This window comes from Protopterus annectens, chromosome 3.part0 (assembly GCF_019279795.1).
Source record: "Protopterus annectens isolate FY-2018-M chromosome 3.part0, PAN1.0, whole genome shotgun sequence".
Classification (NCBI taxonomy): Eukaryota; Metazoa; Chordata; order Ceratodontiformes; family Protopteridae; genus Protopterus; species Protopterus annectens.
The window spans coordinates 166,592,224-166,620,199 of NC_056731.1; the positions used below are offsets into that span (position 1 = coordinate 166,592,224).

The following is a 27,976-nucleotide window of genomic DNA, read 5'->3' on the forward strand; positions in this document are numbered from 1 at the left end:
ATCTTTGGAACTTGTTACCTTGCTGGTTGCGGGAATGTCTTACACTGGCTGGATTTAGACATGCTTTAAAAATTTAATGTATTTAAATTGACTTATGATGATGTGGTTTGATGACATTTTGCCTTTGTTTTCTGGTTTATTTACTTTTAGTTATTTATTTTATTGTTAATTTATTATAGTTAGTGGATGACTTTTGTGCTACTCATGAAGTAAATGGGGACTTCTGTTATTTGAACTCATCCTGGCCTGAGTCATATTATTTTCCTGTAATTGAGGCTTGTCCCTACTGTATGATATTCCCAGTGCATGCCTTTCTTTACTTATTTTGCGTTTGATAACTGAGTAGTTGGGATAACCAAGTGGGCCATTTCCAGCCACATTGGCTCAGAAACTGACATGGTTGCTTTAAGTCTAAGTATGCATTCATTCTAGTAATAATATATATGCATACAGTGCTGCATTTCTTGTACATTTTAATATTTGTACAGTTTCTGTAGAATCATTCATAGAGTCATAGATTCATTCCACCAAGAATAATTCTAGGGCTACATTTCCAGTTGTACATTTGTTTCTGTGTGCATGGAGGATTTTCTTTGGTCACATCAAACAAGTCAGTTGCTGTGACTTTTAACACTATTCACTTGATGTGAGATCTGGAGAGTATTGAAATGATATTGCAAAGGATATTAGGTCCCTCTCCATAGCGGTCTTAATTTTGTTCGTTACTATTCAGGTTTCTTCTCGCTGTATGTTTTGATACTTATAGACCTTCTGCGAATACCAACATTCTCTTCACTATGTTTGCCAGCAAATTAATTATGTAGGACAGTGACAATAGAGTTATCAGCGTGCATTCACAAAAGTAATGCAAGTAGGCATGTGCAAATTTTCTAAAGGACTATTGCTGGAAACATTACAATCAAGCTTGTTAAGAATTTCTTCTTCACAAACCATTTAGCAAGCTATTATCTAACCCCCATTTGAAGTTCAGGCCTGCTGTATAAAGTCCTCTATACACCCCAAAATGTTTATTACTGCTCCTGCACTATTGCTCCAACTACTGCCCATTCCCTGAGTCTGCTATGTCTTTTTATTTACAAACTAAACTAAGATAGTATTGAAACCTTTTTTTTTTCTCCAGGAAAAAGCAAAACATGCACTTTGGCTTCAGTGAAGGCTTGTTAGTCTGTTTCACAGAAAATGTCAGTTGAGTATTGAAATGGTAATGTCAGACTGCATTTCTGTACTTTGCAGTGAAAAATATCTTAAGTTTTATAAGCTTTCAACATGTATACAGTGGACCCAAATATTTTCATGTGAATCTGTATACGGGGACTTTTTAGCATGGGGGGGTGTAGCATCTAGGCTATTACATGGTCAGTTTAGCTTATTTACTTTAAGAATAAACATTCTGCAGTTTGGTTTCTAGTCTCAGCAACTCTGACTTCCTCACTCATACTTGCTAGCTGTGCTATCTGTACAGGTTTGTGCCTAGCTGTTTTAATCTACTGCTGTGACTGATGTTATCTTGGAAGTTTGTATTTTTTTTTTTAATTAAAGTTCCATCATTCATTCAATCATTAATTTTATGGTAACCTGCCTACCATTTCAGTGTTACTTGGGAACTGGACTGTGCCCAAGTACTCATATGGGGTACGTCTGTGAAGCAATCTTAAACCGAGTACCAACCCATCACGGAATACATATACAGACACACACACACACACACACACACACACACACACACACACACACACACACACACACACACACACACACACTCACACACACATCTGTGGGCAATTGGAGGATTGACAGTTCACCTACAGCATGTCTGTTGGATGTAAGATGATATCTGAACCCCTGCCAAAACCTACCTAGAAAATGGGCAACATATTTACTGCTTTTTTAGTGATTTTGTTTACCAAGAAAAGTCTAAGAACAAGACCTGTTTTCAGCAGAGGCCCTAGAAAATATGTAAACTTTCTGTAGAAGGCACTGCCAGCCAAGGACTAAATTGAAGAACCAAGCACCGCGAGGCAGTAATAGTAACCAATGTGCCGTTTTGCTGTCCTCTTTATTAAACTTATTAAATCATTTAAGGTATTTGGACTTTGTGTTTAGTATGTAACATTCTCACCTTTAGGAACACCACTGTATTTGTCATCAAATAATAGAAAATGCAAACTGACATTTGTATAGTAAAACACTGCCTTTTTGGAAATATAGTACTACCTTCCACATGCCAAGTTCTGAGTTGCTGCTAAATAAAAGTTCTACATATTTGAGGATGATGAAAGTGTATATTATAAATGCCATTTAAAGTCTTGCTTTTTATTTGCAGGGCCATTTATTTTATGTAAAACATATTTAAAAGCTTTCTGCTAAATAGGTTCATAGATTAGTATTAAGCTAACTACTCTTGCAAGCCATTTTAAGCTTAGCCAATTACCCCGTGTGAGACTCAAACCCTGCACCTTGTATTTATAAGGAAAACACCTTAACCATTAGGCCACCCAAAGTAAACAATATATATACAGAATTATAAAATACACAGAGTAGCTGGATTTATGGGTAAATCAAATGAACAAAATTCCCTTTTTTCGTATAGTAGGACTATTTAATTATGTTTTTAAACTGAAATGGATAGAATTTGTTGTTTGAGGTGTGTGTGTGTGTGTGTGTGTGTGTGTGTGTGTGTGTGTGTGTGTGTGTGTGTGTGTGTGTGTGTGTGTGTGTGTTTTCCACTTAGGCAATGTGTAATACTTAGTACAACAGATATTAAATAACCAGAACCATTTTGTGTCAACATAGCACAACATAGCACAACTAGTAAAATTTAAAATGTTAATTCACAGTGTATAATTTTGACATACAAGTAAGTGCAGTTTAAATGCTTTAGCTTATTCATGTTTGTTTTATTTCCCAGGCTTCCAACACAACAATCTAGGTTCTTTTGCACACCAACACAGTAACAGTTCAACTGGAGCTCGGTCTCAACAAAGTACATTACATTCCAGAGGAAGACCAGCATCACGTGGAAGATTGAGAGATGATGCAAACCCCCCAAAAAGGAATTCAAGAGATGGACCTAACCCCTTTGGAAGTCAACCAGATCTACAAAATACTTTTCAGCCAGGGCAGCAGCACTTAAGAAGTGGTGAGTAGAATCTTACCATAATAGATTATATTCTGGTCATGATTTTATTTTTCTAAACAGATTGTTAATAATTTTTCACTTAAAAAAATTTTTAGATATCACTGACAGTTTGCTAGAAATGTTAACTTCAATATTACTTATTCAGACATTAGGCTGTTATTATTTAAGAATATAAAAAGAGTGAAGCAAATACAGATATATAAGGGGTGGGTAGTTTTGTTAGTTGGCCACAAACTCTAAGGCTATGTAAACTGCAGTGACCAAAGGTTGCACTGTACATGATTATGTAACATATAATTTACAGACAAGTTTAGCTGCAATGAGAAAGGCCTCATTTCTGACAGATTTACATTTTGTGTAATTGCTGCCAGTGCTAAATAGCACTTTTCTGCAGTATTTACCACTGGCATCCTATACATTGCAGTGGCACAGACACCACCTCATTCATTCACTCACACACATGCAGGCATTCATACACACACACACACACACACACACACACACACACACACACACACACACACACACACACACACACAGACACACAGACACATACACACACACACACACACACACACACACACACACACACACACACACACACACACATGTACATACTCAGACACCCACTCCACTGCTTCTTTGCTAAACTTCCCGACACGTACCCGCAACATGGTCTGTTCCGGTGGAAGTAATGGTGGAATGTCGCATTTCCCTGTGTTAGTTTACACAGCCAAACAAATATCTGAATTGCTCAGTTGCATAAATTGCTTCTCACAGGCATTTATAGGGAATATCACTTTGCTAATTAGCATTTACCATTCCCTGAAATGCCTCATAAGTATGTAATGATGGTACTGACTGTGTAAAATCACTGCGTGTACACTGCAGCTTTTGGTCACTGCAGTTTACATAGCCTTAGTGGGCCTGTCTTTGAATTAGAAAGGGTGTCTGTGAGCAGCTGGCCACCCATGCTAGGGCTTACTGTTGGTGGTAGCCATTTTTGAATCTCAGCCTAAGTCTCACTGGATTCAGAGATCACTAGACATTAATGTTTGTTTGTGACAAGACCTCTTTCAGAATTGTGAGCCTCTACAATGTGAATTTTGAAACTCTAAAAAATAAATTCTGATCATACAACAACTACAATGAAATATAAAACTCACTGGTATACGTTAAAAATGTTTTTTTTTTTTTGCAGGGGGCAAGCTTCCCCTTCCTTGTTTGATGTGGGGAAGTGCATCCCGTACACCTCTGTTACTCATATATACTATTTTTTTAAAGTTTATTAAATGTGTACAGTATATTGCATTCACATGCAATCCTCACGCATAGTGAACATATCTTGTTAGCAACTGGATGCTTCATTTCCTATACCATCCTAATTCTGTCTCCCCTAGTTTTCCTTTGCATTCATCATCTCCTTCCTCCTGGGATGATTTTAACTCTTGTAATATTCTAATACTGCTTTTTATTGCTCTTTCATTTTCCCTCCTTTCATTTTCTCATTCTACTCAGTTTCTGTCATCTTTTACCAATGTCCAGGAACCCCTTCTGTTATACTTGGTCCCATATTGTTTTTGTACCCTTCTGGGTTTGAGTGATTATGGTTTTATCTTTGGTACTGAGCAGTTTGATAACGTCCATTTCTCTTTCTTTTCAGACACTGTCCTCTTTCTTTATGCCCCCTAGTATGCTCTGCTTCCTTTTGAAATATGTCTCCACAAATCTTCTTTGCCTGCTTCCAGACTTCATGTGCCCACTCACAATCCCAGAACATGTGCATCATCCCTTTTTCCTCCTGATACCTCCAACATCTACTGTTCTGCTTTCTGCCATCTTTTATCAATCTCATGGGGGTCAGATGTTAGATACCATCTGTGCTGTATTCTCAGACTTCGATCTCCTACTCCATGTACTTTCTGCATGTGTTTTACTTGCATGTATTGTCTTTTGGCAGTATCCTATAACTCCCTTCCATCCTTCATCCCTTCTCCAATTCTTTCTCATTCTCAGTCTTCTTTGACCTTGTTCCTTCGTTCTCATAATACTTCATAAATGTATTTGATTCTCTGCCTCCTTAACTTATTGTGTTTCCTTCAGGGTGCCTCCTTTCTCCTTTTGCTTTCCCTCCCCATCGGTTCCTTTCTCCTGCTGCCCTGTCTGTATTATTTCTTAGGTCTCCCTGAGTACCGAGTAGTTCCACTGCTGGACTGTAGGTATTCTGTATTAACTCCTCCATTGTTTTAAATCTTTCATCATACCCTTTTCTCTACATACCATGTCTTACTCTTAAGCTATTCTACTTATACTCCATATTTCTTCATTTTTCTTGTATATACTATTTTTCCTCCATTATGTTATTTAGAGTTCAGGAAATTTTCATTGCCTTTTAATTTCTTCTCATTCATTTTCCCTGCTAATTATCATAAAGGGCCCACTGTTTTCTTTTGCCAGTGTCTATCTTACATTAATTCAAAAATAATCTGTCTTGACCTAGTTCTCAGATGTCTTTGATTTTACTGAACACCCCTGCTTCTTATTTTTCCATTGCCCCTTATAATTTTTTGATTTTCTGATAAATCATTAAGAATTACAGTCGGCCAATAATGTCAGATGTTAGAGTTTCATATTTTATTATTCTTCAGAAAATGCATACTGATGCAAAATCTGTCATTCTCTTATCTTTCTAAGTGAATTAGAGTGATATTTAAAAACTATCTCTGATTTTGAACCTTTGTCTCTCATTAGTTTTTGCCTGCATGACTCAGGTTAGGCATGCAGTTCTGTGAAGATCATAGTATTAGTCACCATCTACAAGTTTACATTTTGAAGTTGTCTTGCTGAGGTTAGTAAGTACACACACTGGCCAGGATTCAGAAATGGATCCAGCTGTGCTTTCCCAGAAACCAGTGATTCAGAGACACATTAGTCACAACGAGGAAAGACCTCACTATTGGTTAATTTACGTTTCAAAATCACTCTGTGATTATTGCAAGTGCTTAGAAGCACTTTGTTGCAGTAATTACTACTGGCAATCCATGAATAGCATTGGCACAGGCACCCCACCGTATTCATACCCCTACATACACATACACCCATTCAAACACGCACGCACGCACACACACACACACACACACACACACACACACACACACACACACACACACACACAAGCACTCCCATACTTCTCAGCTTCTCATATTTAATCAGAACATCCATGATCATGTGTCTTACAATCTTCATGTCCATGACACAGACAAATGCAGTCAGTCAATAATACCAAACATTAGAGTTTTATATCTTTTGTTTCCATTTGCAACTTCATGCTGCAGAATCTGTTGTTCTGTCAACTTAAGTGATTTAAAGTAATGTTTAAAAAGTGTCCCTGGTGTGTAGTGTCCCCCCCCCCCATATTACAACCAGTGCTTGTTAGTCTAGGGGGAGTTGAGAGGTATGGAACCTCCCCGCATAGCACACACACTCTCACAGACACACACACACACACACACACACACACACACACACACACACACACACACACACACACACACACACACACACACACACACACACACACACACACACACACACACACACACACACACACACACATACATACATACATACACACACACACTCACCTGAGACCGATCATTTCTCTGCATATACTAACACACATAGCCACACTCATGCTTAAACCCCACCCCATTGCCCATCTGCTACAAAACCCCCTGCATTTACCTCGGGCAACATGAACTTAACTAATATGGCTGACAATGGTGATTTATACAGCTGAGTGTTTTTCTGAATTACCCAGCTGTGTACAGCACTTATAACAGACATTTCCAGGGGAGAGTACATTTTTAATTATCGTATGTCACTTCCCCAGAATGCCTCATTTACATTTGCAGTAGGTCAGAATAAGGGAGAGATAGCCCACCATGGTGCTGCATCTCTTTGAGGTAAAGCACTTTAGTAGCAGGGCCGGTGTTAGCATTTTGGGGGCACTCAGCAAATGTCAAGTTGGGGGCCTCAGGACACAAGTCTAAGTATCACTTTGACACACCCACCTCTCCTAAGCAACTTTTTAATTCATACTGCAGAGTTTTAGGAGTAATATGCACAGGTTGAACTGTAACTGATAGTCTGACATGCCTGTACTATACTGTGTTGGCATGTCTCACAGAAGACCATTCACAGTTACTAGCATTTGGTTGTAACAATGATGCATTACAACAATTCTATGTACATGGCTGGAAAGAAGTGAAATGGTGCCCTGGGCACTGGTTACTGGTTCACTCCCCTCCCTCCAGTGCTTCTCTCTGTTTTCCCCTCTATCTTCAGATCCTCACACCATGCACATTACTTTTTTCTTCCTTTTCTCACGTCTTGGTTTACTCATAAGCTTCTTCAAGAAGGCATGACTTTCTGTATGCTCTGAAGTGTATTTAAAATTTTTGTCTTTGTATACAACCTTTTCATCTAGTGACGGCTTGATCAAAAATTATGATCAAGGTAAGAAATTCAGTGTTGTTGTTCAACTTCCTTGCATCCTTTCAACACACATTTTCTGGCCAAGACAGCTCAGTAATAACAGTGTAGGAAATAACTCAATTAAACTAGGGTCCTCTGAAGCCATAGGTTACAGATGCTCTGAGATGCATTTTAGATAATTTTCCTAACATTTTAATCCAATGGTGGTCTGAACAAAAATGAGTAAGAAAAGAATTTGTCTTTTTTTCTTTCAAGGAAGATGTACGTAGTGCCCAAGGCTTAATGTTCAAAGCTGACAAAATAGTAGCTCACAATAAACTAACAAGGCAGTTGTGAAAATAAATTTTGCCTGTCTTTCTACCCCCCACCCCCAAAAAAGACAGTCACTGCCTGTACATCCCCTCTGATATTAGACTAGGATGAAAGTGGAGGATCAAGTAGCCACAGTCATGTATTTCAAGTGACGACTGTCATACAGATAACATAGCATGACAGCTCACTCCTTTGCTTTACCCCACAAAGACAGTCACCTGTGTATGTGCCTGAAGTATGATTGTAAGTAAGGTGAAAAGAAAAATAAAGATTACAGTAATGTATTCCACTTTGCTGCTCCTACACAGTACACTGCCTCTATACTAGCTATAGTGGCCTTCTTTGTACACCTCTGAGGTCTATAAAAAACTAAAAAGAAAAAATGACCACACTGTCCCTAGCCCAAACACAAGCTGTAATGACCTTCTTGTACACACCTCTAAAGTTTGATTGTGATGAAAATTAAAGCAGCACTGACCACATAATCCCTTGCTTTCTGTACAGCCTACAGCAACCTTCTGTACACACATCTGTGTAGGGCTGGTTTTAGAATGTGTTCAGTTGAGGGCAAAGTCTACCACTAAGTCCATGTCAAAATCCATTTATACAGTCAGGGGTGTGGGGCTACCAGACTCCTTGAAGTTCTAAGTGTCTGGATGTTTTCTGTTATATTTTATGTCTTACTTTTGAAATATAATTACTTGTTAACTCCATTGTTTTACTGCTGTTCAGAAGAGTCATGTATGGGCCCAGCATTATTGTGTGTCTGTATTAGTAAATACGTGTTGACATTTCAAGGCACACACACACACACACACACACACACACACACACACACACACACACACACACACACACACACACACACACACACACATACACACACACACAGAGTACACTCACCTTCAGGGAAAAGGGATGAATTCCATTTCACTTGCTGCATGTTTCTGAGGGGCATACTTCATAGAAGTGTTAAAAAAGTAGTATGTTAAATAGATTTTATTAAATGTTTGATGGTGGTCATATTAGCCTCTGGAAATGTGGATAACCTCATCTTATCACTTCAGAGGTAGCCATTGAATCAGCAATGGAGAATGAGTTGCAGAACGAGCTATATACAATCATTAGTCCCAAAGTAAAAGAATTTTGAGGAAAGTTGGTGCTTCAAACAATGGGCTGTCATAACCACATAAGGCCACTAACTCCAATGTTCAGCAAGGAGACAGTGAATCAGAAGGTGATCAGAGATAGAAGAATGCAACAAGAGATTTTGTTACAGAGGTGTCAAAGAAAACCAAAAACAGACAAAGGAATGAAAAAGATGGAGCAGAAAGTGGCAACTGAAAGCCAGTGGAGGCAAATCGGGGTAAGCCTAAATGAGATAAGGAAGTGCAATGTTTTGTAGAATGGTTAATTAATTTTTTTTACTAAAAAAAGGTTGTTTTGACACATGGGGCTCTATCAGAGGTGTTCTGAGCAGAAGGTAAGAGAAGGGGCAGGAAGAGGCAAGGAAGTGAGCAAAAATGGGAGGTAGGGGGAAAGCAGAGAGGAAGGATGGGAGGGACAAATGACGTACACCTTCAGACATCTAAGATGGCTGCACACTGAGCAACAGTTTAATTTCAGCTCTCACAGTGTGAAAACAGAAACTCAGAGAAGAGAGCCAGCAAATTTGTCTTTTTGGGTAAATTTCAGTGACTGGCAAATGCACTGCCTGGATGCAGCAAACAGAAATTCAGAGAACCTGAAAGAAAATCAGCCACAAAAGGTGAAGAGAAAACAGTCTGGGAAGAATTCAGCTGCTGTTCAGCAAAAAGCAGTTCAAGCTCCAGCTTTCATGCAAGGCATGAAGAAGAGATGTTTCAAAAATGGCAGAATTAGAGGACAGAGCACATACAGAAAACCTGAGATTTTTCTGCTGTACCAGAGAAACTGGAAGGAACAGACTGTAGTATTTTTATAAAAGCGTGAATACGCAACTGGATTAGTATTTCACAGCAGGAGTTGTTAACTGAAAGGACACAGCATGTGTATGCTCCAAACCTAGCCATACAAAAGCAACCCAGACCTTTAATAGTAAAGTTGCAGTCCTAGCAGTAGAAAGAGTTGATTCTAACAAAACTGTGGCATAAGGACAAAGTACTAAAAGTGGGAGACTGGAGAAAGTTTGTGTAAAATGATTACTCACTGTATAGAAGAGGAGTAAATTTATTCCAGCAACCAGGGAATGTTGAGAAGCAGGTGTGAGATATAAACTGTATCCAGCTATTTTCAGAATATTTTTCCTGAAGGGTCAAAATCATTTTTGATGCAGAACATGCTAAGGGGAAATATAAACATTTGTCCAACAAAAGGTGAGCTATCAAACAGAAGAAGATTCTGCTTTTTATTCTTATGTTAATAAAGCTCATGCCAATGAAACCTTTTCCAATGTTCCAAAGGAAAATGCTTGAGAGACTAAAAGACCCAAGAGTATGTTGGAAATAAACTGGAGACTTTATTTGGGTTATGGAGATCAACAGGAAGAAAACCAGCAACTGGGAAATTGATGAATAAATGTAAGATTACAGATCATTAATTAAATTTGTGGATTATGAAGTAACAAGAAAACCTGTAAACCTTGGACTTTTTTGACTTTGTTAAACATGTAGGGGACTCTAAAGCATATGCTGTACTTCATGTCATTAATGTTTGGAAGAACATTTAGGAGAGGGGAAGACAAAGGGAAGAGTTAATGGTAAGTAAAACAAAATGTTGTTCTTAACAGTATTTTCATAACACATGGCATATACTGCATGCTGTAAAATAAAGCATTTCAGTTATTTTTGTGTGTAATAGGGATAGTAAGGTAAATAGGTACCCCTATTTATTCATGCTTTCCTTATTCTCGTTCGGTTTTAAGAAATTTAGGTAGCCAAATGTAAAAAGAGAAGAAAACATGGACAAAAGAACATGATATAAGAAAAAGTAATATGCTTTTTCCTTACTTTTGCATAGGGGAATGAGTGGATTAAGGCCCTTGGCTTGATACAATAGCAAGTTTTAAGGGGAAGCAAATAAATAAAGGAACACTGAATATAATGAAATTTTTTCCTCTAGCAAGTAAATCTTCACAGTTTAATATTGTAGCGGAAGGCAACTGTATATCTAGTTTGCATGTTTCTCTGGAGACAATCTGATAAGGAGCGATAAAAACAAAATACATCTTTCTTTCAATGGCTAGGAGATAATGTGTTATGAGAGCATTTAAGTTGTTTTCTACATCTGGTAGAGGAATAAAGATAAGACAAAAACAGACAATGTGTAGTAGAAGTAAAAGCAAAGGCTGTGCCATGCATCTTAGCATGGATAACCTTCATTATAGGTCAGTTCAAGCCTGTGAGTGTGGCTGTCAGTTTGGGACAACTGTTCCTGTTAGAAGGAATTAAGCTTCATTATTTGAAGATGTACATAGTTTTGTGTGTTAGTATTAAGTTAATAGGTTCTGGTGGTGTTCTGGGGTGTGCTTTCTTTTATTTTGAAGCTTTCCATTAAAACAAAAAGGCTTGTAAGATGTGACATGGTCTCAGAAGGATATGACAAGATAGCAACTGTATAAAAATTCAACCTGCCAAACATTAGTGAATGCATATAACTCAAAAGCAGAAACTAGACACTTAAAAAAGTTGTTATACATAACAGGTGGGAATAATAACATCTTACCATAATGACAGCACTTTTCATATTATCTTTACATGTGAATGATCTCACAGAGATATACAAAAAAGAAAGAATAGTGAATTATATTAAAAATGAAGAGTGCCAATAGCTATGCTACAACAGGTACATTTTGAAAGAACTGAGCATGTGAATTTGGTAAAGAGAATTTCAGGATAGTTATTTAACAGAATATCTGGGACAAAGGAAAAGGGGAGTACTTATATTAATTGCAAGAGGAGCTCCAATAGTGATAAAAGATGATACAAGATAATAATAGTAGGTTTGTAGTACTAAGGGCTACTGGCAAGAGAGGGAGATTATGCTGGAATGTATTTATATTCCACTAAAACTGCTGCAGTGGAGCTTAAAAAATTCTGGGAGAAATAATCATATTTCAGCAGGGAACATTTCTTACAGATGGGGACTGGATTTTGATTTGCAACAGTGAGGATGTATCTGGGGAGCCTAGATGGGAAAAATATAACAAAAGAGTGTAGATTTTTGAAAAAAAATTATGAAAGTATTTGGTATGGAAGATGTGAATTCAGTAATGGGAGTTTGGAGAAAATTTACATATTCCTCAAAGTTCAAAAACTGGGCTAGGCTAGGCAGAAATTGTATTTCACAGGAACATCTGCATTTAATTGAAAGTTTTGATATGCATCTGTTAACTATTTCAGATCACGCAACAATAATAACTAAAATAAAAATACAGGGTAATGATATAAAAATGAGACACTGGCACTTCCCCACCTATCTGTTAAACAGAGATGAATTTAAGGAATGGGTAGTGGAATTCATATGTGAGTTATTAGGTAAGATATTCATTTTTTCTGAAAATATTGGTAGGGAGTGTATAAAGTTAAGATGGAGTTTAAAAATAGGGTGGAAATGAAATAAAAACAAATAAAAAGAATTATATAGAGGGACTGACTAAAGTATTGCGGAATCGATGGAATCTCACATAAGACGGGGAGCAACTCAGAGTGCTAAAGTGAAAATAAGGGACTGCCTTGGTAATATGCATGAGTTTAAAAAGATTGCTGTTGAGTAACTGTTTTTTGATAATGACTAAAGAGCACAAAAATTTTTAGCACAATGGCTCAGACAACAGAGAGAAGCAGGGTTGTTGCCAAGCTTAGGGAGTCTATAACAAGCAAAATAACCAGAGATCCTGTAGAGGTATTAGAAATATTTTGGAAATTTTATGAAAATCTGTAAAAAGCAGAGAAATGTGGAAATCAAGTAAAAGTACAAATGGAAATAGTTATAGTAGAATTAAAAATGCCAAAGTTAGAGGTAGATGAGGCAAAATTGCTAACAGGATAAGAGATGAGATAAAAATGGTGATGTATAACCAGTCTTCAGGAAAGTCCCCAGGAAGTGATGGTATTCCTATGGAAGTTTGGAAGCCAGGTAGGAAGAAAGTGATAAAGATCTGGAAGCCTTTGCTTAACAGTATTTTAAAAGAAGGAGAAGCACTAACTTTGTGTAAGAAATTGGCGGTGGTGGCTGTAATACCTAAATATGGTAAAGACCTATCAGATGCAGCTTTATGTAGGCCAGCTTTGGTTCTGAACCATGGTTATTAAGTGTTTGTCTGTAACTGCTAAAAGAATGGCAAAGGTGATGCCAGAGTTCATAAGTATGGATAAGTATGGCTTTGTGGAGGACAGGCAAACATTTGACAACATTAATGGAATAGTGGTGATCCAGAGGGAAGCAGAATGTAAGAAAAAAACAATGTTGTTGGTGGGTCTTGATGCAGAGAAACCATTTGATAGAGTAAGCCAGGATTTTATGAGTAGGGCAATGGAAGCATTTGCATTCTCTGACAAAATTATTATGTTAATTAGGAGGGTATACGAGGGATCAGAGGTGAAAATTAAAGTGCAGGGGCTACTCTCTGGTGAGTTCTGTTTGTGCAGAGGAATCAGGCAGGGGTGTCCTTTCTTCTTTGTTATTTGCATTATAGTTAGAAAGCTTGGCAGAGAAAATAAAGGACCCAGAAATTCAAGGATATAATTGGTATGGTAGACAAGAAAAGCTGGCTTTATTTTGTCGATATTATTTTATACTTGATAAAACAAAAAAAGGACATTTCAGTGTTTGAGACATTTTAAGACTTTTCAAGGTATAATAGCTGTAAACGGAGTACCCGCAGACAAATTGGTTTAGCAATACCCATATTTATGGGGACATGATAAAATGAAGTACTTAAGAGTATGGATTAAAATGATTATTGTTATGGCAGATAAGGGTATGTGGTAAGAAATTAAAAAGATAATAAAAAAATTGAGAAATTTGGAGCACTGTTTTATGGATGTGGATAGCAAGATATAAGCATTGAAAATGATTTTAGTCCCTTTAGTTTACTACACAGGTCAAACATATTTTTATCAACCAGCAGAGAAGTTGTGGATAGCAATTATTAAAGAGTTGAATAATTTTATTTGGGAGGGGAAGAGGGTAAGGGTCAAGTAGGATACATTGATCCTTCTAATAGAACAAGGTGGTTTTGGATTACCTATTTTGAAGGGGGGTTTCACAGCTATACAGTTGAGGCTCTTATACATGGCACAAACAGAATGGTACAACTCAAAGTGTAAACAAGTGGTGATGAAATGGGGGGAAGCTCAAGAAACACAGAGACGGGGATATTGGATGCAAATCCTTAAGACAAATAATAATAATATCAATACAGAATATTATATTCATAAAGTAGCAGAAAGTATTCTAAGAATTAAACCAACACGGGGATGTAGAGAGGAGATTCTGCCAATAGGAATGACTGCAATTAGGGGTACAGAGAATAGGCAAGAGGGGGTTGGAATTTACTAGTGAAATTGGCAAATAAACCATGGTATTGGGTGCAAGTAATTAGTCAGGGAAAGGTAATAGAATGAGAAGAGGACAATAATTCACTTATACTGGAGGCTAGAGATTGCCTTCCCTATCAATGATTGATATCAGAGTATGGGCAAAAAGAAAGAAATAGGGCGGATCCTAAGTGAAAGAACAGCAGTGGTAGATGTTTTAGCAGAATATAGAACAGAAGCTGCTGTTAAAAAATGGATAATTAGTAGGGCATATAAAATATTGCATGATAACTGTAGGAATCAGGAGGTTAGAAAGGATTGGGAAGAGAAACTGGATAAGAAATTCATAAAGAAGCAATTGGGAGATATATTTATGCCTCCCAAATATGCAGCAAAGTCTGGAAGATTTAGGATATTTGCTTGGAAGTATTTTCATAGGCATTTTTATACCCCAAGCTGACTCCAAAGAACTTTTCCTCAAAGTAGATTGCAAATATTGGAGGTGTGTTTGCGAAGAAAGAAACAATTGGGAACATATTTTTTGGGTGTGTAATGAGTTGGCAGACTTAAAATATTCCCTGCAGACTACTCTATAAGAAATACTGGGTGAGCAAATTGGTGTAACTAAGGATATATTTTTTTTTGAGCTGTGATGCAGAAATGGAATTGCCTAGACATAGTAACTCCTTCCTGCATTCATTTCTGGTCTCTGCCAAAAAAGCGATTACTAGAAAATGGAAATCGAAGTCTAAACCACTTTACTAGAAGTACTGATGATAGTAACAGAGATAAAACAACTGAACGTAGGATCTTTAGAAAAGGATAGGAGCAAATTACATAGTAAAAATGGGAATTGTGGAAACAATACATACAGAATAATATTTAGGAGGAATGAGATTTAAGGGAAGGTAGGAATTGAATGGGTTATGTAATGTTTGACTGAAAATGACTGATAGATTATAGTGATATATAATGTTTACAACTGAAAATGTCAATATGGTTTGTTTGTATTCATATAAATGCATGATTGCTTATGTCATGAGTGGTAATTTAATAAAGATGTTTCTTATTTGAAAAAAAAGTGGGGAAGAAGACCATCAGGAGGGTTTAATGGATAAGGAGGACAGTGCAGGGCTCAATAAATTATGAGGTTTCACTGAAGACACAGAAGGAATAAGGGCAGAGGTTAGCTTGCTAAGGGTATGAGTTAACAACCAGTGTGGGTAGGGGCTGACCTCAGTTGATTACAGGAGACACGCAGGAAGATCCCAAGGGTGGTGTTGAAAAGAAGTGAGTAATTAGACCACAGTAACGGTGTGTAACAGACTGTAACCCTTTTAGGAGAGTCAAAAGGGTATATAGCGGGACAACAGTCCCCGTTAGGAGGGAACATAATGACCTAAGCCAATGACAGTTTTCCTCCATCTGCACAGTTTAAACCTCCTGATAGGAACAATTGATCCAAATTAACAGCTATACCAGCTATACCCACATGCTTTACCTAACCTAACGTTAAGGTTATCCATGTTAAAGCACATTACAGCCTGCACTCCCACCTACACTGATTAATGTCTGTTCTTTTCTTATCTCTTTTCTTATCTCTGTTCCTCTTGAGATGTGAAAAAAGTGTGATGGATATGTTTAAAATAAAACTAAATTTATACACTGTTCTATTAAATGCACTGAAATATACACCGGGATCTTTATTAAATAAAGCTTTCGGGTCTACACCCTTCATCAGTATAACTTAACATATAAAAAAATCACCATTTAAATAGGAGAACATAAAGTCACATGCTTCAACCCAACCCACCTAACAATAAAAATTTAAAGCTACAATGAATCAATAAATATATGCAAAGTAGCACATAAAAAATCACATCTATAAAGCATATATATTTTTATAAATAAACAATTTTATACTGTTTCATATGAAATCACATGCACCATACTTAAAATTAATAATTAATAATTAAAACTTAAACTTATAAAACTTCTCTGTCTTTTAGCCAGAACGGGCTTTAGACTAACTGAATTATTTAGGCCTGGGGCTACATCAGCTTGAAGTCTAATAATCCATTCTAGTTCTTTCAATTCCAATAAATTATTAATGTCACCCTTCCTCAGACCTACTTCTACCTTACAAAGGACCCTAAATCTAAAAGTATGTCCCACACCTTCATCCAATATATGCTTACTTAAGGCATTGGTGGGCAACTTCCTCCTGATTTCAGACCTGTGTTCCACCATTCTCTCCCTCAATTTTCTTATAGTTTTGCCTACATAGAATGAGGTGCAACACACACAAGTAGCCAAATATACTACTCTCTCCTCATTACAAGCAGTAATTGTTCTCATGGTAAATGTCTCATTAGTTATAGGATGTGTAAATGTAGCATCACCTGTATAAATGTCATTGCAACAAGTACAATTATAGCATTTCACTGTTTTAGCCACCCTTCTATCATCTCCATTTTTATTCTGAAAATCCTTGTAGCACAATTTCTGTTTCAAAGCTTCAGAGCTCCTATAGGCGAACCTAGGTTTATCACCTACTATAGACCTAATCTCAGGCATAGCCATTAAAATTGCCTAATTCTTCTCAATTATGCTACAAACACTATGAGAATTTAGGTTATAAGTTGTCAAGTACCTAACAGCAATATTATTACCCAACATCACCTGTCTAGTAGCACTATTCTCACTACAGCCTCATAATATAGGTTTATACCTGGACTCTCTTTCAATAATTACATCTTTAATTACTTTATAAATTCCTTCGAATAACCACTCTTCTCAAACTCCATTGCCATAGCATTTACCTGCTCTTGAAACACTTCATCCTTTGTATTTAATCTACTCAGCCTAATAAACTGTGCTTTCAACGTTCCTTTGAAAATATGAGGGGCATGCATGCTCTTTTTATTAACATACCTAAGGGCATCAACATCTTTTCTAAACACCTCGGATTCCAAAATATTAGATTCCTTAAAAATTGTTACATCCAAAAAATTCATAACACTATCTGAAGTTTCCATCTTGAAACTAAGGAAACTAGTTGAATCATTCAAGTACTGCAAATACAGATCCAAATCCAGCAAAGTACCCTTCCATAACATAAAGCAATCATCTACAAATCTCTTATAGAATGACACACATTTGTTGAACTCAATACTCTTATCTAAAACAACCCTTTTCTCCCATTCATAAAGTACAAGGTTGGCATAGGTGTTGGCAACGGGCGTACCCATTGCCACACCTGTTAATTGAAGGAAAGGTTCACCATCAAAAATAAACACATCATGTAATAAAACAACTTCTAAAAGAGAACAAATAGTCTCAATGTCTCTTCCATTCATTTTAACCTCTGGACATAAAAAGTCACGTATGGCATTAACACCATATTCATTAGGTATTACTGTGAAAAGTGAAGCAATATCCAGGGTAACCAAAATGCAGTTATCCATATTATTAATAGACTGCCATTCATACAAGCTATTCAAAAAATCATTTGTATCTTTAAGCACAGTTGTACATACTTTCAAATACTTCCCCAAGACGCCCTGCAGGTATTTCGAAACAGGTTCAGTGACCCAACCTCCACCAGAAACAATAGGCCTCGGGGGGGTCACTAATACTTTTATGTATCTTGGGTATACCATATATTTGGGGAATTCTTGGGCAAGGAACAGTTAGATAATTAAATAAATCTATACTTATATCATCATTTATTTGAAGGTCATAAATGACCATATTCACTTCACTAATTAATCTTTGTACTTCAACAAAAGAAATCTTTTTAAAAGTGGTGACATCATATAAAAGATCTTTAAACCTCATAAAATAATCATCTCTGTCCATCACCACCACTGCTCCCCCTTTATCAGCTTGCTTAATTATTATACTAGTACACATTTGCAACTGTCTTAAGGCCATAAATTCAGAACGTGATATATTATAAACATTCTTACGCACTAAATTGCTCTTATAATACTTCCGTAGTTCACATTCAACAATATTTGAAAATGCATTCAAAATGGGACATAATACTGGCATAAATGTACTCGATCTTTTAAATAAAGATGTATTCAGCATATTATCTTTAAAAATCATTTTGAGACTTATATTGCGTATCTATTAAATGCATTGACATGTTAAGGCTGCTAGGGAAGCTGTTCTCTCTTATTCACTTCCAATAATTTCATACTTTCTTATTGAACTATTTGTTCAAGTACCATAAAGTTTGTATTTCCTTAAGCAAACAATGCTCAAACTCCCAAGATTAATTGTATGCACCTGCAGATAGCTTGTTTCCATTGAAACATGAGAAAAGAATGTACAACTGCCTCCATCTGCAAACTTCTTAACCCACTGAACATTTGCTAAATGAAAAAAAAAAACAAGCTAATATCACTGCATATACTTCTCATGGCATTCATCATTTAGTCTTAGTTTTCAAGCCTACTTGCTTACAGAAAACACTTGCTTATAGATTAAGTTAAGAGCATTATTCCAGACATTCAGCTATGCAAAAATAGTAGCAAAAAATCTCAACTTTACATATGATATAATCAGTGCTATTTTACACCCCACCCCCACCCATCAGCCCAAGATTACATCATATTGACTTAAACTTGCTTTTATGCAGTCTTTCTTCTTTTTTTTTTTTTTTACATTGTAATGTGCATATTTCGGAAAGTTAAAAAAGTACCTGTTTAGTTTAATATTTTATCATGTAGAACAAACACTGAAAAGACTCATTCTCGCCCACACATTTAAGGTACTCCTGACTACATAGTACCCAAATCTGCTTTACTATGTGACATGCAGCTTATATCATGAAATGTTTTATACAAGTACTACAAAGAACAATTATTTTACTTAGTTACCTTTTTCCCCTTTTATTGTCCTTCCAAACATTAATGACATAAAGTGGGGTATATACTTTACAGTCCACCCACATGTTTAACAGAGTCAACAAAAGTCCAGTCTTTCTCAGCCTCTTTTTCTTACAAATCCATATTTCACAAATATGGTTGATGCTTTATAATCACACATTTATTTACTAATTTCAGTGTTGCTGATCTTCTTCTTCTTGTTCATCTTCATCTCCCAACACCAGACTCTGGTTCAAGTTCATGGTACTTGTCGTTCTTCTAGTCAATCCCTGTGCTTTTTTTTTCTATCTGTCAAACATTTTCCTTTGGAGCATTGGAAAAAATTCTCTTTGAGCTTTATCAGTAGAAGAATGAGACGCAGAGTCCCCTTCTGTTTGATGGCTCACTTTTCATTAGATACATTTTTTTTATCTCCACCTTACTGTTCTGCAACAAAAAATGTTCTGAAAACAGCTGGATACAGCAGCTTAAATCTCACATCTGCCTGTCAACATTCCCTTATTGCTGAGAAAAATTTGTTTCTTTTCTGTCAGGTGTACAGTGAGTAATCATTTTCTGCAAATACTGTATTGTGTCCAATTTTTAAAACTTTATCCTTTTGCCAGATTTTGTCAGGATAAACTCTTTTTGCTGTTATGAATGCATCTTTACTAATGCAGCCCTTTGCTGCTTTCTCATGGCCAGGTTTGGAGCATACAGTCAATGTGCTTTTTCAGTTAACACATCTAGTTGTGGACTACCAGTCCAGCTGCTTATTTGTGCCTCCATAAAATTAATACATTCTGTTCCTTCCAGTTTCTCAGCTACAGCACAAAATAACATGTTTTCTGTATGTGCTCTTCTCTAACTCTACCATTTCTGAAACAGTTCGTCTTCAGAAGTGTCATACTCAGCCAACCTATTTTTCATTTCAGCCTCTGATTTTTGTAGTTTTACCAGTTCATCCGTATAACTATTCAAAGTTTCTTCTATTTTTTTCCAACCTTTTATTATTTGACTTGATGTACTAAATCAGTGCTTCATTTATTTAATCAATTCTAAGAGCATTTGATTTATTTTTTACTCTAAATTACTGGAAGCCATTTTTGGTACCAAAACCAGAGCTTGAACTAATTTGTGATTAACAGCTGTAAGATTCTTCCCAGTTAGTAATTTCTCCATCTTTTCTAACTGATTTTCTTTCAAGTTCTTTGAATTTCTTTGCAGACATCCAGGCAGAGTACTTCGACAGTAATTGAATTTTACTTAAGCTAGCAAAGTTACTAACCCTTACTTCTGTTTTTTTTTTTTCACTCTGGTAGAGCTGAAATTAAGCTGTTGATCAGTGTGCTACCATCTTGGAAGTCTCTCATGGCTATATTTTGGTGTAAAAGAAATTAAAATATAGTATGAAACACACTGATTCTGATGTATTAGCATGACATAGAATATCAAGAGATAATGGGAAAAACATATTCTAGAGTTTTGGGATGGAGCTTTCCTTTTTACTTTAACCTCCACACAAAATAAGCAATTTAAAATCAGCAAAAAGTTATTTCGGGCCAGATTGTTATCCCACTTATTCTCACTAGTAGGAAGAGCTGCAGTAGGCAAAGGTATAGTATTGGCACAACATGAGTACAGGCCTCCGCAAAATAGTAGCTACCTCTAAGAAAATTGGGTCTATATTATATGCTCGAAGAGACTTTTCTTCAAACATATAATCATCAACAACTAAAGAGCGAATGCTCTAAAGCACGAACGGCCACGTCCATGAATTTTTCCAGGGCCGTACACAAAAAAACACAAACTTCAAAACCTTAATCAAGTGGGGGGCTTCGCCCTCACACCCCTCTAAATATACCAACTCTGAGATTGCTCTACATTGCTCTACATTGCGGAAAAGGGCAATTCCCGATAACAAACAACTGAATTTTTTTCCCTGAGGAAAAAATGTGAGGATGTGGCCGTTCGCTCTTTAGGTGTTGATGATTATATGTTTGAAGAAAAGTCTCTTTGAGCGTATATTATAGACACAAGCAAATCATACCTTCCTACAAATAAGCAGCATATGCCGATTAATTTCCTAGTCTCCCATCATGAGCATGACTGCTTTGTTTTACCAAAAGCTAAATGTCTTTCAGTACAGCAAAGTTCAGATTTCCTCTTAAAGTATACTGCTTATTCTCTGAAACATCTTTGTTTTATAATCAGTTTAATTACCAGTTATATCCATTATGCTGAAATTCCAAGAGTTTTTTCAAAAACTGAAGATAATGGTGTTTTGTTTGATATTTTAGCTTAACTTTTTACTCAGGTTTTTTGTTATAACCACACCCACAAAATGATATAGTAGGTATTAGAGGGTGATTTATATGCTGCTGCAAAACATTTTGTGTAAGCAAAATAACTTTCTTCTTTAGAAGAACAGCTTTTTACCTTCATTGTGGATTCTCTACAGCCTTATCATATCTTTTATTTTTAAGTATAAGGTGTTCCACCTACAAGACCTAGTTGACAACTTACAGTAAACTATACATTAATTTAGGTAGTGAGGCATTGTGGGTTCTTCATAATGTCATGGCAAGGGTATTCATCTCCAAGAAATATTTCAGGGGACAACCTTTATTAACAAAATAAAATGAAAAAACAACATATTTTGTGCATCAAAAACTGTATAATTGGTGTTATATTTTGTAAGGAGGTCATACGTAATGTCAAGGGTTTTATTATTTACTTTTGTTTCAGAAAGTGACCAGTGTACTTTAAGCGCCCTCCTGTTTAAGATGCTTACGTTAGATACATTTCCTGTACTGATAGGCAAGCTCTGCTTTAGAATAATACGCTATAACCTAAAATCTGCCCTTGTTTTTCCTTTCTAGCTCCCAGTCTTTGGGAATTCCTCATATTCCCCTTCCATCAAAAACATCAGCTCATAATTTGAATTACATACTACTTTGAAATAAAAACACCCATTTGATGCAGCATAATGTAATTGCTTCTTATAGTATAACCCACTCTAATCTTAACCATTGGATTAAGTCCCAGTTTTCTCAAACCGCTTCATGTAACCATCAAATGATAGTGTTCAAAATCCTTCATCCTCCACACCCACCTATTCCTCCACTCCTGCTTTCTTGAACTTTATCCAACTTGTCATACAGCCCCACTTTATTTTTTTAATTTTCCCTGCTATTAAATTCTATATCCTTCCTTTCATATACACATTTGCTTCACACAGAAGATCAAAGTTCTCTGTCATGCTTTGTTCAGAGTACCTAGTCCCTCCAGTCTATACACAGAACACAGTCTGTAATTTATTAACTACAATGCAACTATTTCATATTAACTGTGTAATGAATTAGCATACATGTTATTTATGTATTACTACAATCAACTTGAATATGCAATTTTATATATTTCTACTTATTTTGGCTTACCTGCGTGTTATTGACCTGTAACATTTAGTGCCTGTTGAGATGTTTTCCTTTGCAGTCTTAAGGTTGTATGAGTGTAAACTCTGGAGCATAAATAAGTAACCAATGTGCAACACCACTGATTTGGTGTTGGAAACTTATCCAGGTCAATAGGATGTCAGCTGTGGCTAGTTACCTTAGTGTTATACAGCTGCTGTCCTTTTAGTTGTGATGTTTTGGTCTACCATGGTAGCCAGTGTTGCCAATGGCACTGATTGGGAGACTGTAAGTAGTTTTGGAGCACACTTGAGCAAGACAGACATTGCTAGGATGCATTGAATCACTAAGCTCTCTGTGCTCAAGGGAGAATAAGGAAGCTGGGTGTGGGGAATCATTTTACTTAATACTGATCTACTCCCATTACTAAATTCTTCTTTTCAAAGGAGATCACAGGAGAACAGTTTGACTTTTAGTGATGCCTGGACCAGACACAGGGCACTTATTGCCAGCCAGTAGGGCTGCAGCTTGTTCCTTCTTTTGGGGAGGCACAACAGAAATTTATTTGTCATGTACCTGACCGAAACTATAGCTCTGTGTTTGCTCAGTTTGTACATTACTGTGTTGTGTGTAATCCTGTTCTGAAGTGTTTCTTAAAACTCATGTGTAATCCTGCCCTGAAGTCCTTCTAAGGACTGAAGCAAGCCGCATCTTCTGCTGCTTGTGGTCTAGTCAGAAAATAAAGAAATAACTGAACTGTCAGATCTGTTTCTAAAAACATTTCTACAGTTCGTTCAAATTTTCCTAAGGATTGCCATTATTCTTTGATGTTGCGAGATTCAAATTGAGATACAGTCCCTTTCCTTAATATTACATTTACATCTGTTCTCCTACAGTGGAGCTTAAATGGCTTAGCCAGTGGTGTGAAGCCTGTTCCTCCATGTTTTCTGGGAGTGGGTCTGGTACTTAACTTCATATAGTCAGCAGGAATTATAGTCACGTCTCATGATCTTGTACAAGAAAAACTAAAAACTGTGAGTTGTCTTTTTAGAAGGAGTCAAATAAGCATTACAGAAATTATGGTACTATGTATAATAAAGCAAAATAACTGTGGTATGCTGTACAGCAGAGAACTACAATTTCTTTCATACAGTATCATTCCTTTAGGGAAGGATTATATTTACTCCAGACACAAGACTGACATACCGAATTTCATGTTTAATTTTTAAGACAAGAACACAAATGAAAGAAACTGGTTTCAGGGGAAAAAAAAACTTTCACAGTGTGTGAGTCTTTTTTGTCTTATCAAAGGAGAAAAAGTCAAGTTTCATCTTCAGTCTTACCCATTTTACCTTCATAATTACAGTGTGGTTCTCGGGTCATTTCCATGTGTTGCAAATTTTGGTTGCAGAAAAAAATGTTAGAAAGTGTATTACAATAAAAATTTTGACACAGGAATAATTAGTTAGATAAGTAAATAAGATCAAAAATCAAAAACACATTTTGATGAGTAAATATATTTAAACAGACAAAGAAAAATAACTAACACTGTTAATATAGATTGATTTAATGTGTCACCCTACTGAAATATCACTACTTGAAATGCTGAGTACCAGCAATGCAGAAAAAAGACCAAAACTGCAGGAGAAGAAGAAATCTCGATCACTGATCTTTTCCTTTAAAATTCTTCTTTGTAGGGGGGCAAGCCCCCTGCTCCCTGATATGGGGGGCAAGCCACCTACACCCCTGATGTGTATGTGTGTGTGTGGGGGGGGGTGCAAGCCCCACAACCTCCTGAACATATTGTATGTATACTAACTCTGAGGTTGCCATACTTTGCAAAAAAGGGAGTCTTGGACTTAATACATATAAGTCCCTTTTTCGCCATTCATTCTCCATGTTTTAAGACTGGCTGTAGTGGGTGCTGACATTTTAAATGGCTATCATTTAATACAACATGTCTTTCATAAACACCAAGCTAAATGTAAGATGTAATGTACATAAGATACAGAAAAATAAGCTGCAAAAAATCTCTGAATCCTGTGTGCATACTGTATTGCAGTATTACCATCACAGCACCACTACTGGTATACTGTTATCATTGGGTAATGTCGACCAACATCTTAATGCTGGCAAACCCAGCTCAGCCATTTTCTTGGACCTCTCCAAGGCATTTGATACTGTTCCATACCCAAAACTGATTCAGACTCTTGCAAAACTTAACTTTTCTTACATGACATTCTCATTGTTCAAGAGCTACCTAAGTAATCACACCAAAGACGTAAGTTGGCAAAGCACTTGAACACTGGCTCCTCTTTTCTGCCAGTCTGCATTGGCGGCCCCCAAGGATCCATTTTTGGACTCTTACTAATCAGTATATACATAAAGAAGTTTTATGCTGTCACATCTCTTCCATTCACAGAGATTCAATATGCAGATAATGCTACAGTCATTGCTCTGCCACCTACTTGGGACTGCTACAGACCATTACTCAAGAATCCTACTCAGCAGCAGAATAGTTGATAGGAGACAAACATTTACTCTGAATGCTAAAAAAAAAATAATAGATAAATAAAAAAATACTTTTCCCCTCTAAAACCAGTTCCCAAAACTCCAGTAGTTTTACTATATCCTCTGCTGAAAACATTAAACTTGACCAGGTTTCCAGCACCAAGCTACTTGATCAAATATTTGGTGATGAGCTGAAGTCTGATATTCATATAATTAGTTTCAAAAAGAAAACTCACCAAAGGCTAGGACCTGTATACAGAGTCAAGCCATTTCTCATTGTCTGGCCTAGCTTGTAATCTGCTGTGCATGCTTATTTCCTACCTACAGTCCTATACGCTGTCCCTGTCCAATACTGCAATAAAATCGTCAAATTCACTGATAATTTGCCTAACAGATCCCATAACCTTGCACTCTCAAAAATAAACTGGATAGAATTTCCAATCAGTTTCAAACTTCTTCAGATAAAAAAATGTTCATTCCATGCTGTATCACCTAGCTAAATGTCCTTCTCTGAGTATCCATTCTCCTGCAGTGGTACAATGCCAGCAGACCTCTCTGTTGCACAGATAAAGTTCTGGATCAACAGCCTAAATCCCAGAACTCATCAGGGTATGTTCTTTCTCCAGTTATATCTCCCAGATATGGGATACCAAACCCAGTCTACCTAAGGAAATAGACATTAAGCTTGGTTTAGTTTTAAAAGAAACCTCCATGTTTATTTCCTAAATGCTCGATTGTGTTGATGCTCAGCTCTTATCGACTGATTGTTATCCTATCTACGCTTTCTGTTTACATACAAATCCTCTCTCCTTCTTCATGTTTTCTAATTACATTTTCACCCCTTATCTAACTCTCCACTTCACTTAATACACAAATGCTTCCATCCCTTCCACCTTGCTAAGATTAAATAATTACTACTTTGGGACCTACTACGTGCTACTACTTTGGAACTATCGAATATCGAAAGGTGCTTTGACATTTACTAACTGGTTTGTAATATGTAGTATTTTACCTCATTGTAAGATGTGCTTATAATGTAAGTTGTTTATTTTGTATACATGTCTGTATGTAATTAAGTAATATTTTAACTGGTATCTCGTTTGCCTAATTATCATGCTAGCTCAGCAATTATGTAATGAATAAATGTTTTTTTTTCTGTTTGTTATGGAAATGTTCTCCCTGAGCCTCCACTGAAAACAGGTCATGTCAAGCATGTGCGTCAGTTACCAGACATTTACTTATGTACTATAGTTATTGTATTTTTTTATACCTATCATGTCTTGTCTTTTTGTATATGTTTTTTTCCTGTAAAAGAGCTGACACTTGAAATTTCATTTAGGTAGCACTTGTGTTTTCTAAATGACAATAAAGTTTCTTTGAATATTGAATCTTTGAATAATATAAATATAATTTGCAGTAGAAACTTGTACAGTAAACTCTCAGTTAACTGGCACCCATGGGGACTGGTAGATGCCGGATAACTGTAGTTTCTGGTTGTTTGAGAGTTACTGTTAAAAATAGGCCTGACTAATACTGTACCCTATACTATTTGCTTGGTTTGACTTGTTCTTAGGTTGGGGAGAGAGGGAATTTATTCCTATCTTCCTTTTTAAAACGCTAAAACTCTAAAAACATAAGGTATGTTTCACATGAAAATTGTACTGTATTTCTTCAATTTTTTTTTGGTTGCTTGAGTTCTGGTTAACTGAGAGTTTACTTTATTAAGATTTCTATTCAATAAATGCTTCCTAAATTTCTGTGTTAATTCTAAAGGCTTTTAAATACTTTAATGTCATAGCTGAGAATTTAGAAAAGGAGATTTAATATAAATAACTTCACCACTGGGAGTAATAAAACAATTACAAAAGCCAAGCACCAGAGTTAGTAAAAATAGAACTTTGTTTTTAGTTTAGCTAATAAAGCTGCTTATTAAAAATAAGAATACAAATAAAATAACCTTGCAAAAATTGTGTGACTGACCTGTACAATTTCTTTTTTAGTTTTTTTTGGAAATCCTGTGATTTATATTGTGTGGCCTCATAATGTATCTGTTTTCAGTATCTGTAATATGATTGGGACTTCTTGTGCTGTGAATTAGCTATCAGTACATGTTTTATTCCTGTAGTACACACCTAACTGTGAAAGATCTCATCATATTCTTTAGACAAAATTAAAAGTTTCACTTCAGGATTCCAGCTTTGTCAATCTTCTTCTGCTGACCTTTTTCCTGTATATTTTTAGTTTTGTAATTCCGTTAATTTCATTTCTTTAATGTATGTTATTCCTTCCATGTTTACTTTCTTTTTACTAATTTAATTCTGCGCCTCTTCCTGCATGCTGTTCTGGCATCCTTTATTTTTTTTAGTTGGATTTCAGTGTCTGCTGTCTACAAAGCTGTTTTTTTTTTACTTGTGGATATCACAGTAATGCTTTGCTAAGCTATGGTGCCTTGCAAAGCTTGATTCCTTGAATTGTTCTTGGCTGGATTACCATTTATACAGTGGACAATGTCTTCTCTGTGTCTTTGACAGATTTTGCCAGCTCATCTAATTTTCTTCCATGTTCCAGAGTCATGTTGCTAGTTACAAGGGTTTAGTGTGAGGCCGTATATCTGTCTTGTGAGGGACTGGTATCCCATCCATGGTTAATTGTCTGTGTATTGTACCCACTGAGCACTGGAATTGGCTG

At 36.4% G+C, this 27,976-nt stretch overlaps 1 protein-coding gene across 1 annotated transcript in view; it reads left to right on the forward strand.

The window, feature by feature from the left end:
* Window positions 1-27,976, forward strand: part of LOC122796296 (NFX1-type zinc finger-containing protein 1-like) — a 609,414-nt gene that overhangs the window by 24,874 nt on the left and 556,564 nt on the right. Inside the window, exon 2 of the mRNA XM_044064663.1 lies at window positions 2,930-3,160. Coding sequence (XP_043920598.1) covers window positions 2,930-3,160 — 231 coding nt within the window. The remainder of the gene's footprint in view (window positions 1-2,929; window positions 3,161-27,976) is intronic.